The 18,007-nt window shown below is 38.4% G+C and overlaps 1 protein-coding gene across 1 annotated transcript in view; it reads left to right on the top strand.

Moving 5' to 3' along the window:
* The window catches only part of LOC311095720 (uncharacterized protein), a 117,730-nt gene that overhangs the window by 89,736 nt on the left and 9,987 nt on the right, over positions 1-18,007 (top strand). Inside the window, exons 26-34 of the mRNA XM_084134401.1 lie at positions 3,576-3,839; positions 4,953-5,045; positions 5,274-5,344; positions 5,465-5,609; positions 7,644-7,910; positions 8,015-8,099; positions 10,316-10,431; positions 10,555-10,722; positions 17,542-17,805. Of these exons, the coding sequence (XP_083990527.1) occupies positions 3,576-3,839; positions 4,953-5,045; positions 5,274-5,344; positions 5,465-5,609; positions 7,644-7,910; positions 8,015-8,099; positions 10,316-10,431; positions 10,555-10,722; positions 17,542-17,805 (1,473 nt within the window). The remainder of the gene's footprint in view (positions 1-3,575; positions 3,840-4,952; positions 5,046-5,273; positions 5,345-5,464; positions 5,610-7,643; positions 7,911-8,014; positions 8,100-10,315; positions 10,432-10,554; positions 10,723-17,541; positions 17,806-18,007) is intronic.

Here is an 18,007-nt window from a genome sequence, read left to right as displayed (position 1 = left end):
CTGCATACTGCTGTGCTCTCTGAGGTGTCTCCCTTCTGCGCGAAAAGTGAGCAAAACACCCAAACAATTTACTAAATATACTGCTAAACAGCGCCATTATGGACACCGAATGCTAAAAGAATTCAATATCTGCAGAAAGTCTCAAGTCTTTCAATCGATTTACTCCTAACACACCAACAGTAGACCAGAGTCAGAGTTGTCGTTTAGAGTTGCCATGACGCATTCTCAATATGATGTCACCACAGTTAGAACTCTGCTGCATCTGGAGCTGCTCAGACAGTTCAAACACACACATTCACACTACTGGCATCAAATGAAATACTGACTGTTTCCCAAACACTCCTTCCCCTCACTGAATATTAAACTGAGATAGTGGAAATAAATGTTCCCTGGTTTAAGCCTTTTATATTTTAATTTTTCAATCAATTAATATTTGTACATTAAAACTGTTTATATTTAAAACATTAATCTCCTAACATACTTTATGCACAGTGTTGGGTACATCTCTAAAAAAAATAATGTAATTACTAGCTACTAATTACATCTTCAACAGTGTAATTTAGCCTACTACTACTAGCGCCCACCAGTGGTGGCGCCAGGGAGGAGCCAGGTGGTGCTGTAGCTCCCCCTATAATAGCCATAGCACCTGCCCAGCACCCCCAAGAAATGTCTGTAATTTTTTTATATTTATATTTTAATGAAATGTTTGAATAGTCTTTTTCATGTTGTTAAAAACAGGAATTAAATAATAATTTAAAAATCGCGAGCGGACGCGCGCTGGCGGGCGCGGTCGCGGTCGCCGTGAGCGCTGAGCGAGCAGGAACGAGTAACGTTAGTGAGTTGTCGTCGAAAAAGATGGAGAAAGCAAAAAAAGCTGTCGGGGACTAGAAAAAGAAAGAGAAAGAGGGAAAAGGAGATGGCATGTCAATTGATGCGACAGCAGCTACTGTAAATAAGTGGATGGTGAAAGGCAACAGGTAGGATTTAAAGTGTGACGTCCAGGCATGTAGACTACTGGCCATCCGGGAGATTCCCGGTGGGCCGACGTGCTTTTTGGGCCGATACATCTCATACTTTTTTTTTTTTTGTCTTAACGGCCCATAAAACTCGTACATCGGCGGCCCATTCGTTTTGTTTTGCTTAATTGGCGGCGCATGGGTTAGTGCCGGTGTAATGCATTGGTTAAAAAAAGTCAGCGTTCGTTTTTTTTTTCTGATACCCCATGAAACGCGTAGATCAGCGGCCCATTGGTTCTTTTCTTGATTGACACTGGGCTGGCCCAATCACATCTTTAATGTGAAGTATAGAAATATACTCTTTCAAGTATAGAAATTAGTACAAAATCAATTATGAAAGTTTCCTTTATTTTTCAGTGCATTTGTTTTACAATATATGGCTATTACTATCATGGGATTAATTAACTATTATTATGTAGTAGTGTAATGTAGACTGACACTAACTAAAAGAGGTTTGATTTTTTCTTTGTTTAATTTGCACACTGAATATGGGTTGGAGCTTTTAATTTTTAACTCTCAAAGTGCACCAGACTGATGATTGCCAAAAATGTTGCTGCATACCCCTCTGACACTTGGTAGTTGCGTCCCTGTCTATAGCCCTTGAATACTTTTACATATATATATACAGTATATATATATACTTATAGTCGCAAAACGAGTATAGTTAATGTGGGCATGTACACATGTGTATACTTTCATTATGGTGTTGTTCATGATGGCGTTTCATTATGGTGGTCCGATGCGACCTCCATAATGAAACGCCCCAAAATTCAAAGCACCTTCTCTTGAGTGTTGAGCATCCCCATAGCACCTGCAACAGAAAATCTCTGGAGCCGCCACTGGCGCCCACAAATGAGTTTTTGTCTTATATTTATTATATCATATTATGTTGTTATCATAGGCCTACAATATCACATCAGCAAGAGTTCCGTTTTACCGTGCACAATTGCAAATGTGATATTTATTTTATATAACAGTTAAATTAACAATAAATTAACATTGTGAGATACATTTATAAACAATATTGTCAATATTGTTTGTTTTCCCTTTATTTCGCAGACGAGAATTTCAAAATGAAGCCATAGCAGTCTCAATGCAACAGACAGCGATGATTTTTTTTAATGAAATCCGCGTTTTGAACGAATCAATTTAATGATTCAATGAACAATCACTTGCTTCTTTCCCGAATGAATCAGTCGTTTGAACAAATCGGTTGAATGAATGACTCCCTCAACTCACTTATTACGACAGTGACTTGCTGCCACATACTGGCAGTTTTAGTTTCACATTTAAAGTACCCTTTAATTAGAACGTTAAATTAGAAATTAGTTCATATTTAACAAACTCATTGCTTTATTTATGCAATTGTAAATGCAATGTAAATATATTAATGCCAGATCTGATGCCACTTCTGTCTCACCTCTGCAAAGATGGATTTTGATTTATTGATTTAATTTGACTGGTAACCGTGGTATTGTGTAATTATTCTAATAGAATTTAATTTTAATGTTAGAATTTGACATAAAAGGTGATGCATACATCTACAAATGTCCATATATAGGTGAAAATGCCCCTGGAAATCAATTTAAGATGGCGAATATTACCCCTTAATAAAAAATGTTAACTTCTGTCACTGCTGTGAACTGACCACTGCATAGAATATGAAAAATATGAATATCTTCGTCAGTCAGCTGTCAACAACAGGCCTAAACCAGCCATGGCACCAAGCACAGAAACACAATCAGTAAAATATTATCTAATCATTATCAACAAAACTGAAAGTATGGAGACATATTTTTTCAATATTGCACACCCCTAATGCATGGTATTCATTTTGATTTCTTCGGGTCTTAAAAAAGTCTTAAAAGCCTTAAATTTGACTTTAAAAAGTGTGCAGAAACCCTGTGATATGTGCCCAATTTATAAATGGCTAGAGAAATATCACTATTTATTTTTTGTATTTAAGTTGATAAGGTCAGTTTGGATTTTCATGAACTTTATGCAAAGGATTACTTCGCAGCATAGTAATATGCTAAAGCCCACCCGCGTTTGAGATGTGATTGGTTACAACATGTTTTTGAAGTTGAGAGCGTGCGATTTCAAACCGTGTTTTTGAGACTGTCTTTGGTAAACTGCAGTTTTAAGGAGAAAATACTCAGCAATGGTGTTGGCTGATGAATTTGCACATGGTTTGTCTTAAAGCATATTTAAAAAACCACCACATAGGCATATACTCAACATTAAACACATGATATCCACCACAGGGGCTCTTGAACATTTAATGACACGTTAAAAAAAATGTAAATAAGAATATCAAAAGTGTAAAAGTTGAGCCAGGGGGTCTTCTCGCCTCAGGTAGGGGTCCATCTCATCACAGTAGTAGGGCAATATGACCAGTTTTAGTAATTTTGTTGGCGAGTAAATGAGCAAATGTTTTATTTATTTCATTTAATGTTCTGGTTGATGCTAAACGTAGATCTAAATATGTTACCATGTAAAAGTATAAGCACATTGTTCTTAAGCTGGGCATCTTACCCTATCATGTCTCGCTCCTCCCAGAGGCCATCTGTGCTGTCAGTGGAGGCAGAGAGGATGATGCATTTGGAGGAGAGCTTGTCTCAGCTGTGGGATCGAGTGGCAGGGGGTTTGCTCAGGCAGGAAGAGCAGCACACTGAAGTGCTCAGTCTCTATAACACGCTGCGGTCAGAGCTTCACAGACACACAGACAGAGAGAGCCTGGGCCAGTGGATAGGAGACCTGCTGGAGGAGAGATTCAGCCTGCTGAAGGGAGAAGTGCAGAAAGAGGCCAAGAACACGCAACAGGTGACATCATGCTTAATCCCATAAGACCTATTGCCTCATGTTTATACACATTTCTAAGATCTCTAAATTATCAGCATGATCAAAACGTTGATGAAAAACCCGTTAAAACCTTTCATCTGATTAATAGTTCATACTTTTTTTAGCCAGCAAAAGGCCTTATTATAATTGTAAAAAATGTCCTCCACTTTTCTTTTTGTGGTGAAATCTTTACAGATATTTAAGTAGATGTAAGTAGAACTTTTATATTGTTAGATATATTTCAAGATGAGCACTTATTGGAGTGAAGCAACTAAGGTTTGCTTTTAATACATAATTTTTAGAAAAATCATGTTCAAATGATACATCAGGCTTATGATTATGATCTCTCAATCATCATTGCATTACATTGCATCTGTAGTTTGTATCGAGGGTAACAACGTGTTTTGATCACAACTAAGTATTAATTTAAATATCATAAGACATAGTATTGGGAGATATAGTGTCAACTGATATTTTAATGCATGTAGTCTGCTATACTGTTAGTCACAGAAGCCATTAGAATACACTTTTGTTCACATTGAGTTGGGTCTATGACAAAGATCGTTTCAGTAACTCAATTAGTATTTTTAATATTAAAATGCTGTAATATTTATGAATTTGATTATGTACTTATCCACTTCGTTGCGAGTGCCGTGTGCGTGCATAGAGCCTGCCCACACACTCTTCTGATTGGCTTTTTTTTTTTTTTTCTCTCGTAGTTGCAGAGAAATCACTTGTCACTGGAATCTTATCAAATTGCATCTGGTTAGGACATGGTATAAGACTTCAAGAACTTACTTTTTTTTTTCTACCCCAAAACTTGTGAACGGTTTATGAAGTTCACGATAAAAGAGTAACTTGGGTGAGCTAAACTCACCCCCAGCTGTGTAGAGCACAGAGACGACTAGAGATTAACATCCTGACATAACTTTTACATTGTTCTTAGTTTAACACCATTCTTAACATGTTTATTTTCAGTTATATGTTATGTAATGCCTTTTTTTGTGATTAAATTCAGTTAATTGAAAAATGCTTAAGTCCTTGTTTAGCATGTTAATTAGTTCCTGATTTGATGTGTTTTGCTTCTGTCTGCAGCGTCAGGAAAAGCATGCAGAAGAGCAACAGTCAGAGAATACTCGACTCGCCGAAGCTGAGGCTCTGCTCCAGACATTGGCACGCAAAACTGAGGTGTGACATTCAAATTGTACCAGGAACACACAAGGTGGTTTATATCAGCATGCTGCAGGATTTAGTTTTGGTTGTGGAAGGCTCTAAACCACTGGCCCAAAGTTACTCTGAACTTTCACATCACAGTACCCATGCTTTTTGAGTATGATATAATGACCTCTGATTCCATAAGCAACATTCAACAGATTCAGCAGAACTGGTGATTTCAATTTAATGTGTTCAATTTAGGAGCTGCAGAGAAAACAAGAGCCCGCATTGCAAAAGATTCCTGAGGCTGAGGCGCCCACCCCTGATCCCAGGTTATTATCTTTAAACAGTCAACAGTGATGTCTTTCAAACATTAAACCAGATTGAAGTAATATTCCAGGTACTTCATGTAAATGGATGTTGTAATGTAAAGCATGTCTGTTTCTCTTCAGCGAGGAGGATGAAAGCGGCTCCAGTGAGGCTTTGCTGGCAGAGGTGAGGAGGCTAGAGGAGGCTTTGGAGCGCATCAGAGATGATGTGCAGGGGCTGGTGGGATGCAGAGACAAATGTGAGCAGCTGGCCTCCTTTTCAAGCTCAGTAAGTGCTCCATGCCATCTGTTATCTATAAGTGTTTGCAGTACCTAGTTTTTATACCTGACATTAACACTTATTGTTTAGCGCTTATAATGCAAGAAATGTTAAACTTTTCTAAAAACCACCTAGTTTTTAGTATGCAAACCAAACTATGAAAATGTGGTGACCGTTAGAATTGCCAAAACGCATACGTTTTCCGATTTTTAGTTTTAAAAAAAAGGTGTGTTAACGCCCCCTTCAGATAAGAGACAGGAAATGTGCAGAGTGGTGGGTCCCCAAGACCAGGATTGAAAACCACTGCCTTCAGGACTGAATTTTGTTGATAAATATGAATATGCATGCACACACATTTTTACAGACAACAATAGCACTACAAACAGACAACAAATTTAGCTGACGTTTCATAAATCTGAACTTTTGCTCTACACCCCTTTAGGCTGTAGTTCATATGATACAGATCCTAAAGTGTCTACATTTGAATAAGGAAAGTAGGTCTGAAAAAGGAGAAATTCACTTATTGATGAACAATTGCAGCTTCTTTTTCATAAAAAGTTAACCCTCTACTGCACGCATTATTATGCAATCATGGAAAAAAATGTTAGTGTTTTTTTATATATAATAGACTCAAATTAACATTTTTTTTTCTTTTTTCTTTTTCGGGGGGTACTTTTGGGTGCGTTGCCATATGGCAACATTGTGCGACAATGGAACAGCCTGATGTGTTTTCTCCCAAAATGACATGAAATTCATAGATGATTACAGACCTGTCTTTTAGAAATTAAATTGTTTTTATTATTTAAAATGTTTTCAAGAGCTTTGTGTACAAAATATGAAACTAATTTTCAAAGTATTATTTCAACAACATTTACAAAACATCTGACGCAAACTCATAAGAACTGTTCAAGTGAAACTACTCAATGTGAAACGATTATTTCAACAACATTTAGTCTACTACATATTGAGTCTACTAGGCCTAATTCTGCCTGCCTCTCATACTCCTCATCACTGATCCCTAGCTCATCCTCACTTTCATGAGATGGTATAACCACTTGTACCCTGTACATTTCAGCCCTCCTCTCAGCCTTGCCATAGAACACTGACGGCTTTAGTTTCTAAACAAAATAAGTAATAAAATTTTACTTTTATACTTTACTTTTACTTTACTTTATAAATGTATACAAATATATATACATATATGAGTAGAATACAACCATCCAACTATATCAGTGCATCCATACATTGTCATTCATACAAAGCTACTCTGCATTAGCATGGGCAAAATATTGTTCCATTACCGCACAATGTTGCCATATGGCAACATACCTATTTTATTGAATAAAAAGGTAATAGTAGTATCAAAACAATGTGAAAATGATTGAAAAAAGATTAGAACTTATCCCAGATGCTTGATGTAATTTTAAATTCTGAAGAAATATGAAAAATTGAGAAATCTTCACATATTCACGAGCACTTCTTCAGCAACTGGAGTCATCAAAAGTGTGTGAAAAGAATGACAGTGCAAGGGTGTGTAGTGTCATGTAATGTCATCAAAGCATATCATTGGTTACCACCAGGTTCTACCATGAATTTAAGACCATTCAGAGCTCGTTTATTTTCAAATTTCAAGAAATGTCCAAAGAAAGGGTATGTTGCCATATGGCAACACCGTGCAGTAGAGGGTTAAGTAGAATATTTTCAAACAAAATATTTGTGTAATAGTTTTGTTAATATGTAGGTTTCATAAATTTGGACCGTTTTTGAGCAGTCACTAGTTAAATTCCATTGATTGAATTAATCTGGGGTTAATACTGGTAATTCTCCTATTATGTGGTCTTATAAATTTCATATAACAATATATACAAATAAAATGTATTGCATCACATTTGCTTTGCAGTAGTTAAAAGTATTTTGAAGTTTTTTGGGGTTTTTTTGACAACTAAAAATGAGATGACAACTAAAGAGTCTAATATACCAAAAGGCAGATCAGTCTGAACAGTCTTAAATGGTGTCCTAACTCCTGGATCTGTTCTCTTGCAGGTGTCCGAGCAGGTGGAAAGGGAAATCAAGTCTCTGTTTTACGGCAGTGACCGAGCAGTAGAGCTGGAGCTTCCTGAATCTCTCCTGCAGTGGCTCTCTGATCACTTTGTGAGCACCACTGAACTGCAGGCTTCACTCAGCATGCTGGAGAGCAGCATTCTGGGTAACCTGTCCCTTCAGGTAGAGGAGGGCAAGTCAAGGCCTACTAAAGAGACAATCACTCAGACTGTACTACAAGCCACAGGGGAGGCAGGCCTCTCTGAGGAAGTAAGCTTTTGAGAACTCGTCTTTGAGAATGCTAATTAATAAGTAACCCAATTATTGTCAGATATGTAATGCTGCTTTTGTGTTTTGTTGATCTTTCTCCTCAGCATGTACAGTTGATTGTCAACAATACAATGAAGCTCTACTCTGAAGACCGCACTGGTCTGGTGGACTATGCATTGGAATCTGGAGGTATTGTAATGATGTTAATTATGGATGGATTTCAAATTGTTTTTAAAAGTTTTTCGCGTATTGTAGAACTGTACAACATGGAATTAGAGATTGGGAAACCTACCTATTATGTAATCGGCGCAGGCCAATGGTAGTACAAAGGTGTTTATTAGTCGAAGTGAATTTTTCTGGAAAGTTTGCTTTGGCAAGCTGCTTTGAACTCCCACAACTAACTCCAAATGAAGTTCGTTTTGCCCTGATTTTGTTCGAAATGGCATATCAGTTCGATATACAAGTCCTTCAGACTGACGGCTCCATTGCAGCTTTCATTGGCCAAGGACGACCCAAGAGGACATTGACAAGTATTGGTTGCTTCAGTCGCAGTTCGTTTTCTTCAGCGTCATGTTTAGTGGCTTGAAAATGTAAAGTCGATGTTCCCACAATAACAGATCAGTGTGAAATTCATTCTAGAACGTTGTGCAAGTTTATTTAAACTGGTGCATACTTTTGAAAATCCAGTTTAGTTCAGTAGTTCTCAAACATTTTTTGGTCGCGCCCCCCCTTAAAGAAATCTCGCCCCAACCACACACACCTCTGACTACCAAATAATTTCACAAAAAATGATAAAAACTGAAAGATTTTTTAAATTGAAAAACGTGCAGTGAAAAACACCTTCAATAGTTTCACTTTGTAATGTCACTGAATCATGTAACAGTAAGAGAATGATAGATCAGAACTTAACATTTAAAGGGGACCTATTATGCCCCTTTTCACAAGATGTAAAATAAGTCTCTGATGTCCCCAGAGTGTGTATGTTCACGGCACAGGGGGCGGAGCCTAAGCAGCCGCGATCAGAGCCAGAACAGGGAAGATGATAATAATAAAACAGACAGTCACAGTAATGGTGTTCATTTCGACCATAAAAATGCCTACAGAGTCAGAGAATATATGCTGTATGGAGTTGGAACAGGTATAGTTTATTTTAATTACGATTATAACCTATTTGGCATTGCTTGTATACACTATTAATGCAAGCCTGCTGTAGGACTTGGTCTGACGATCTGAATTGTCTGAATGACACAAAATATACTGATGAGTTTAATCAAGTTTACTGTATGTCACACAAAAGATGAAGCATCAGTTTTTCTTCAGAAAATCACTGTTAGAGCTGAGTAAACAGTATACGAAGTGCATAAGTAACTTACATACTTACAAATTTCTGTAGAGTTGAGGGAGCCTTTTCTTTGAAAACAAAATGAATCCACCTTGTCTTCAGTGGCTGGCAGATTTCAAGAGTAAATAGAGAGAGCTATGTGAATGAATACATCCAGCTACAACACCTTCAACGCTTGGGAGATGCTTCGACGCTTCTCGTGAGTGCATTGCTGCAGCAATGGCTGATGTGTACAACTCGCAGTGAACTCGATCAGGGCGGGTCTAAGTTATAACGGCAGTGTCAGTTAACACTCGTGGGCGGGGCCTGTGGCTTTAGTGATGTCACTAAAGCCACATTCTGAAAACAGGTCGTTTGGAGAGACTGCTTATGATTTATGGGGATTAAAAAAAAGGAGTGAGTGGATTTTTATCACTGTAGGGTGGTTGTGTACACACACTGCCAACACACATTTATGTCCAAACACCATACAAAAGTGAATTTTGCATAATAGGTCCCCTTTAAATATTTAGTGATGCTTTGGATGAACAATATATAAAAGAGCCAATATATAACAGTTTTTCTTCTCACCGGAACACACACACAGCAGCGGAGTGGCGCATTCACAATAGCAGCTTGTGATTCGGTCCTCTGAAGAGGTGCTTTTTTATGGCAAACAACTTCTATGTTGGGCTTGTTCCAAAAGTAACAAGTCAACGGTCTGAACAACGATTCGGTGTGATTGCTGTTCGATGCCGCTTTATAAATGCAGAACGTTATTCACTCTGTTGCAACGGCTGTTTTTCTTTTTTCTGCTGATCTCCCAATGATTTAGTTGATCCTGATAAGCGCTCATTGTCACAGCTGTGAACACAACTTTTCTTATTCCATGAGGGGGTTTGGCGTCACAACGACTTTGTTTCCAGGCGGATGCGCGATACACGTCTCCTTGAAATCCTGTAGAATTCAACCAATCACATGACGACTTCGAATCTCGTGTTTATTTCCACAGACTGTTGGGCGAACGTCTAATGCATGATACTAGCCAAGATATGACAAGATCTGCATTTCTTTGTGTCTGTAGGAGGCAGCATCATAAGCACTCGTTGCTCAGAGTCCTTCAACACCAAAACGGCACTGATGAGTCTGTTTGGCCTCCCGCTGTGGTACTTCTCTCAGTCACCACGTGTAGTCATACAGGTCTGACACCTTTGAGAATTCTCATTTCATGTGTATTCATTTGTAAATTCAAGCTTTGATTTCCAATGGTCTCTTTCTCTTCTGTCTTTATCACTGTTTCTCTTCATCCATTTGTCCCTACAGCCAGACGTGCATCCTGGGAACTGCTGGGCATTTAAAGGTTCATATGGTTATCTGGTGATCGGCTTGTCCATGAAGATTGTGCCTACAGCCTTTTCTCTGGACCATACGCCCAAATCCCTGTCGCCCACCGGCAACATTAGCAGTGCCCCACGAGACTTCAATGTATATGTAAGTACACATGGAATTCAAATAATATCAGGGTTTCTACTTCTCTCCAATGAATTATATTAATGAATAAGATTTGTTTTTACTTGTGCTGTGGTAGATTGCAAATTGAAGTCCATTACTGAATACAAATTACATTACCTAAAATGTGTCATGTAGTAATTACATCACTAACTACAATTTTTATAGTGTAATCTGACTACTTTGATTTACTTTTGACCTGACTTGTTTATAACACTGATTTGAATGTGTTTTTTCACTAACTAAAAAAAAAGATTAATATTTTATGCTGTGCTCTCAATTTACCATGAATTTATAGTCGCCTAGCCTGACTAGTGGCTGATCTAGATTAAACTATATAAAAATTAGGAAGAATCAATGATTACGTTAAGTAATGAATTCAATAAAAAAAGTTACTATTCTTACATAATTACAAGTATTTAAATTTTGAAATCTGATTATGTAATTCACTGGAAATAAATATACACTCATGCACTGGAAAAAAGAGGAATAGTCACTCTTAAGAAACAAATAATGTGCCATAGCGCTACAGTTAATATACGATTGCATGCTGGTACATGTACCGTTAGGCCTCAAGGTCAGACTCAGCACTTGCACTCGTCTCATTCTGATGCATCACATTGTTTCCAATTTTGTCAGTCATCAGGGTTATGCTTTTTTCATTATTATTATTATTATTATTATTATCTGTTAGAATTCACCACAAAATTCTACGAACAAAACAGTGAAGAATGTCTTTTAGACTAAATGTAAGTTTTGTTAAGTTCTTCAACTTTGTGCTTTTTGTTTTCATTTGTTTTTTGCCAGCTGCTATGTGCCCTATTTATAAATGGCTAGAGAAATATAACTATTTATTTTTTTGCATTTAAGTTGATATGGTGAGTTTGGATTTTCATGATCTTTATGCAAAGGATTTTGTAATTGCCATGTGATCTTTATAGGTTGGCTTTTCAAATAAAATTCTATTTTTTATTATTTTAAAAAGGATTGGGTGCGTTTATGTGGCAAACTTCACTGCCATCTGATAAACAAAAGAAATAATTAGTTATGATTAATTGTCTAGCATCTGTATTATTTAACCAATCTTTAGTTTAAAAAGGTCAAGTGCTCTAAACAGTAGACATGCATTAAGAGTTATGCACTAGACTGAGACTTTCTAATATGATGTTCCACGTCATAAATGAAACATTAAAATCATCCTTCAACTCCCTTCATCCTCCACTAAATTTATTCCCAAAATGATGGCAAAAAATTATAATTATTAATGTAATTTGTTAGTTAACCCTATAAAGTCTATTGCATCATATTTGATATCAGAATATCTGAAGGCCTCTGAATCGTCAGCATGATCAACTGCTGAAAAACTTGTTGAATACAATCTACTAAATGCCTTCTGTTGTCTTTATTTTTTTATAAGCAAGTAAAAGGCCTTTTAGAATAATTATAAAGATGTCCATCTTTATGTTGTGGCTTTTTGCAGTGAAATCTTTTTTTTTTTTCTTTTTTTTTTTACTGACTTTTATAAAGTAAATATAAGAATACATTTGATATTATTTCAAGATGGAGATTAACTGGATTGAAGCAACTATGGTTTACTTGATTAACAAATAATTATTTTTTTCAAATTAGTTCAAATTGATTCACTTCATATTACACGTGTTTTATGTTTTCATAGTCAGGAGGAGTCATGGATCTTTAAACTTTTAGTTTGCAAACTTTTTTATTTACACAGGTTAAAGGTGAGGAGGGACGATGATCTGCATTAGGAGGAGTTGTAGTTGCGGTTGTGCTTGTTGATCCACAAGTGCTTCAGTCTCGGATCGTTTGTGTAGCGCTCAAGCAGCAACTCTTTTTCTCTTCGCTCCTTCTCTTTGATTATTTTCTTCTCCTCCTGTTTCTTGGCCTTCTCCTCTGCCCAGGTGAACAGAAAAAGTGGCACTTTCCTTTTGCACATTTTCTGGACGGTCGCCTTGTGCTGGGTCTCAGTCTTGGGGCCGTCAGGAGAGGCTACACAGAAGAGCCTCATCATGTGCTCATCGATCTGAGACGCCTCATCCAAATGGCCTTGCATGGCCTTGGAGTCTCCCATTTCCCTGGGGTCACCTTCCTCTTCCTCAAATCCCTGGGTCTCCTCCACTTCGCTCGCCCACGCTTCCTCCTGCACCTCGCTGTCCTTTTCCAACCAGGCAAACATCTTTCTCGCTCTCATTTCAGCCTCTGGCGTTTGGGAGCGTTCAGTCTCGAGTAAGTCACTGATGGTCTTCTCTCTGTCCTTCACATGCTCGTTCTCCTCATCCTCGATGTCAACCAGCATGAGTTGTGGAAGTGGCTCAAACGGGGAAGTGAACGGCTGAGGCTTCCGGCTGGGAGGACGTCGCAGAGCAACGACTTCATCAGGTGCAGGAGTGGGGCTCGGAGGAAGTCCTTTGGGAGGACGCACTTGGGATGAAGAGCACCGGATGGAAAACAGTTCATCAGGTGCTGGAGTGGGATGTGGAGGAACCGCCAATGGATGCATCTGTGGTTTCGCAGGACGCATCTGGGATGAAGAGCGTCGGATGGAAAACAGTTCATCAGGTGCTGGAGTGGGACGTGGAGGAACCGCCAATGGATGCATCTGTGGTTTCGCAGGACGCATCTGGGATGAAGAGCGTCGGATGGAAAACAGTTCATCAGGTGCTGGAGTGGGATGTGGAGGAACCGCCAATGGATGCATCTGTGGTTTCGTAGGACGCATTTGGGATGAAGAGCGTCGGATGGAAAACAGTTCATCAGGTGCTGGAGTGGGACGCGGAGGAACCGCCAATGGATGCATCTGTGGTTTTGCAGGACGCATCTGGGATGAAGAGCGTCGGAAGGAAACAACTTCATCTGAACATGGAGGAGCCGCCGACGGTTTGGGAAGATCCACTTGAAGCGGAGAAGATGGCAGGGATAACTCATCCTCAGGTGCTGGAACTGGTTCAGGATGCACGGCTGGTTTTGTCACTGGCGGCAGGGGTTTGAGGCGAGTGCCTGGTAGAGCGAGGTGTCCGGAGACACTTGGAAGCTTTGGGAGTTCTCCCTCTATTGGCTTTAAGAAGGAAGATCTGACTGTAGAATGCAGAGGTTTGACCTCCACAAGAAGTGGCGTTGGCCCTGCAATCTTCTGTTTCCTCCGTTTTCTCACCTTCCTTTTCTTTTCTCCAGCTTCTCTATATCCAGCCGCTAATTCTTGCGCTGCATACTGCTGTGCTCTCTGAGGTGTCTCCCTTCTGCGCAAAAAGTGAGCAAAACACCCAAACAATTGACTAAATATACTTCTAAACAGCGCCATTATGGACACCGAATACTAAAATAATTCAATATCTGCAGAAAGTCTCAAGTCTTTCAATCGATTTACTCCTAACACACCAACAGTAGACCAGAGTCAGAGTTGTCGTTTAGAGTTGCCATGACGCATTCTCAATATGATGTCACCACAGTTAGAACTCTGCTGCATCTGGAGCTGCTCAGACAGTTCAAACACACACATTCACACTACTGGCATCAAATGAAATACTGACTGTTTCCCAAACACCCCTTCCCCTCACTGAATATTATTATTATTGTTCCCTGGTTTAAGCCTATTATATTTTAAATTAATATTAATATTATAATATTATATTATATTTTCAATCAATTAATATTTGTACATTAAAACTGTTTATATTTAAAACATTAATCTCCTAACATACTTTATGCACAGTGTTGGGTACATCTCTAAAAAAAATAATGTAATTACTAGCTACTAATTACATCTTCAACAGTGTAATTTAGCCTACTACTACTAGCGCCCACCAGTGGTGGCGCCAGGGAGGAGCCAGGTGGTGCTGTAGCTCCCCCTATAGTAGCCATAGCACCTGCCCAGCACCCCCAAGAAATGTCTGTAATTTTTTTATATTTATATTTTAATGAAATGTTTGAATAGTCTTTTTCATGTTGTTAAAAACAGGAATTAAATAATAATTTAAAAATCGCGAGCGGACGCGCGCTGGCGGGCGCGGTCGCGGTCGCCGTGAGCGCTGAGCGAGCAGGAACGAGTAACGTTAGTGAGTTGTCGTCGAAAAAGATGGAGAAAGCAAAAAAAGCTGTCGGGGACTAGAAAAAGAAAGAGAAAGAGGGAAAAGGAGATGGCATGTCAATTGATGCGACAGCAGCTACTGTAAATAAGTGGATGGTGAAAGGCAACAGGTAGGATTTAAAGTGTGACGTCCAGGCATGTAGACTACTGGCCATCCGGGAGATTCCCGGTGGGCCGACGTGCTTTTTGGGCCGATAGATCTCATACTTTTTTCTTTTTTTTTGTCTTAACGGCCCATAAAACTCGTACATCGGCGGCCCATTCATTTTGTTTTGCTTAATTGGCGGCGCATGGGTTAGTGCCGGTGTAATGCATTGGTTAAAAAAAGTCAGCGTTAGTTTTTTTTTTTTCTGACACCCCATGAAACGCGTAGATCAGCGGCCCATTGGTTCTTTTCTTGATTGACACTGGGCTGGCCCAATCACATCTTTAATGTGAAGTATAGAAATATACTCTTTCAAGTATAGAAATTAGTACAAAATTAATTATGAAAGTTTCCTTTATTTTTCAGTGCATTTGTTTTACAATATATGGCTATTACTATCATGGGATTAATTAACTATTATTATGTAGTAGTGTAATGTAGACTGACACTAACTAAAAGAGGTTTGATTTTTTCTTTGTTTAATTTGCACACTGAATATGGGTTGGAGCTTTTAATTTTTAACTCTCAAAGTGCACCAGATTGATGATTGCCAAAAATGTTGCTGCATACCCCTCTGACACTTGGTAGTTGCGTCCCTGTCTATAGCCCTTGAATACTTTTACATATATATACAGTATATATATACTTATAGTCGCAGAACGAGTATAGTTAATGTGGGCATGTACGCATGTGTATACTTTCATGATGGCGTTTCATTATGGTGGTCCGATGCGACCTCCATAATGAAACGCCCCAAAATTCAAAGCACCTTCTCTTGAGTGTTGAGCATCCCCATAGCACCTGCAACAGAAAATCTCTGGAGCCGCCACTGGCGCCCACAAATGAGGTTTTGTCTTATATTTATTATATCATATTATGTTGTTATCATAGGCCTACAATATCACATCAGCAAGAGTTCCGTTTTACCGTGCACAATTGCAAATGTGATATTTATTTTATATAACAGTTAAATTAACAATAAATTAACATTGTGAGATACATTTATAAACAATATTGTCAATATTGTTTGTTTTCCCTTTATTTCGCAGACGAGAATTTCAAAATGAAGCCATAGCAGTCTCAATGCAACAGACAGCGATGATTTTTTGAATGGAATCCGCGTTTTGAACGAATCAATTTAATGATTCAATGAACAATCACTTGCTTCTTTCCCGAATGAATCAGTCGTTTGAACAAATCGGTTGAATGAATGACTCCCTCAACTCACTTATTACGACAGTGACTTGCTGCCACATATTGGCAGTTTTAGTTTCACATTTAAAGTACCCTTTAATTAGAACGTTAAATTAGAAATTAGTTCATATTTAACAATCTCATAGCTTTATTTATGCAATTGTAAATGCAATGTAAATATATTAATGCCAGATCTGATGCCACTTCTGTGTCACCTCTGCACTGCAAAGATGGATTTTGATTTATTGTTTTAATTTGACTGGTAACCGTGGTATTGTGTAATTATTCTAATAGAATTTAATTTTAATGTTAGAATTTGACATAAAAGGTGATGCATACATCTACAAATGTCCATATATAGGTGAAAATGCCCCTGGAAATCAATTTAAGATGGCGAATATTACCCCTTAATAAAAAATGTTACCTTCTGTCACTGCTGTGAACTGACCACTGCATAGAATATGAAAAATATGAATATCTTCGTCAGTCAGCTGTCAACAACAGGCCTAAACCAGCCATGGCACCAAGCACAGAAACACAATCAGTAAAATATTATCTAATCATTATCAACAAAACTGAAAGTATGGAGACATATTTTTTCAATATTGCACACCCCTAATGCATGGTATTCATTTTGATTTCTTCGGGTCTTAAAAAAGTCTTAAAAGCCTTAAATTTGACTTTAAAAAGTGTGCAGAAACCCTGTGATATGTGCCCAATTTATAAATGGCTAGAGAAATATAACTATTTATTTTTTTGTATTTAAGTTGATAAGGTCAGTTTGGATTTTCATGAACTTTATGCAAAGGATTACTTCGCAGCATAGTAATATGCTAAAGCCCGCCCGCGTTTGAGATGTGATTGGTTACAACATGTTTTTGAAGTTGAGAGCGTGCAATTTCAAACCGTGTTTTTGGGACTGTCTTTGGTAAACTGCAGTTTTAAGGAGAAAATACTCAGCAATGGTGTTGGCTGATGAATTTGCACATGGTTTGTCTTAAAGCATATTTAAAAAACCACCACATAGGCATATACTCAACATTAAACACAAGATATCCACCACAGGGGCTCTTGAACATTTAATGACACGTTAAAAAAAATATAAATAAGAATATCAAAAGTGTAAAAGTTGAGCCAGGGGGTCTTCTCGCCTCAGGTAGGGGTCCATCTCATCACAGTAGTAGGGCAATATGACCAGTTTTAGTAATTTTGTTGGCAAGTAAATGAGCAAATGTTTTATTTATTTCATTTAATGTTCTGGTTGATGCTAAACGTAGATCTGAATATGTTACCATGTAAAAGTATAAGGACATTGTTCTTAAGCTGGGCATCTTACCCTATCATGTCTTGCTCCTCCCAGAGGCCATCTGTGCTGTCAGTGGAGGCAGAGAGGATGATGCATTTGGAGGAGAGCTTGTCTCAGCTGTGGGATCGAGTGGCAGGGGGTTTGCTCAGGCAGGAAGAGCAGCACACTGAAGTGCTCAGTCTCTATAACACGCTGCGGTCAGAGCTTCACAGACACACAGACAGAGAGAGCCTGGGCCAGTGGATAGGAGACCTGCTGGAGGAGAGATTCAGCCTGCTGAAGGGAGAAGTGCAGAAAGAGGCCAAGAACACGCAACAGGTGACATCATGCTTAATCCCATAAGGCCTATTGCCTCATGTTTATACACATTTCTAAGATCTCTAAATTATCAGCATGATCAAAATGTTGATGAAAAACCCGTTAAAACCTTTCATCTGATTAATAGTTCATACTTTTTTAGCCAGCAAAAGGCCTTATTATAATTGTAAAAAATGTCCTCCACTTTTCTTTTTGTGGTGAA

Source organism: Abramis brama, assembly GCF_963993115.1.
Source record: "Abramis brama genome assembly, chromosome: 14".
Classification (NCBI taxonomy): domain Eukaryota; kingdom Metazoa; phylum Chordata; class Actinopteri; order Cypriniformes; family Leuciscidae; genus Abramis; species Abramis brama.
Note: the sequence above shows the minus strand (reverse complement) of the source record. Positions and strands in the feature narration are given on the sequence as shown.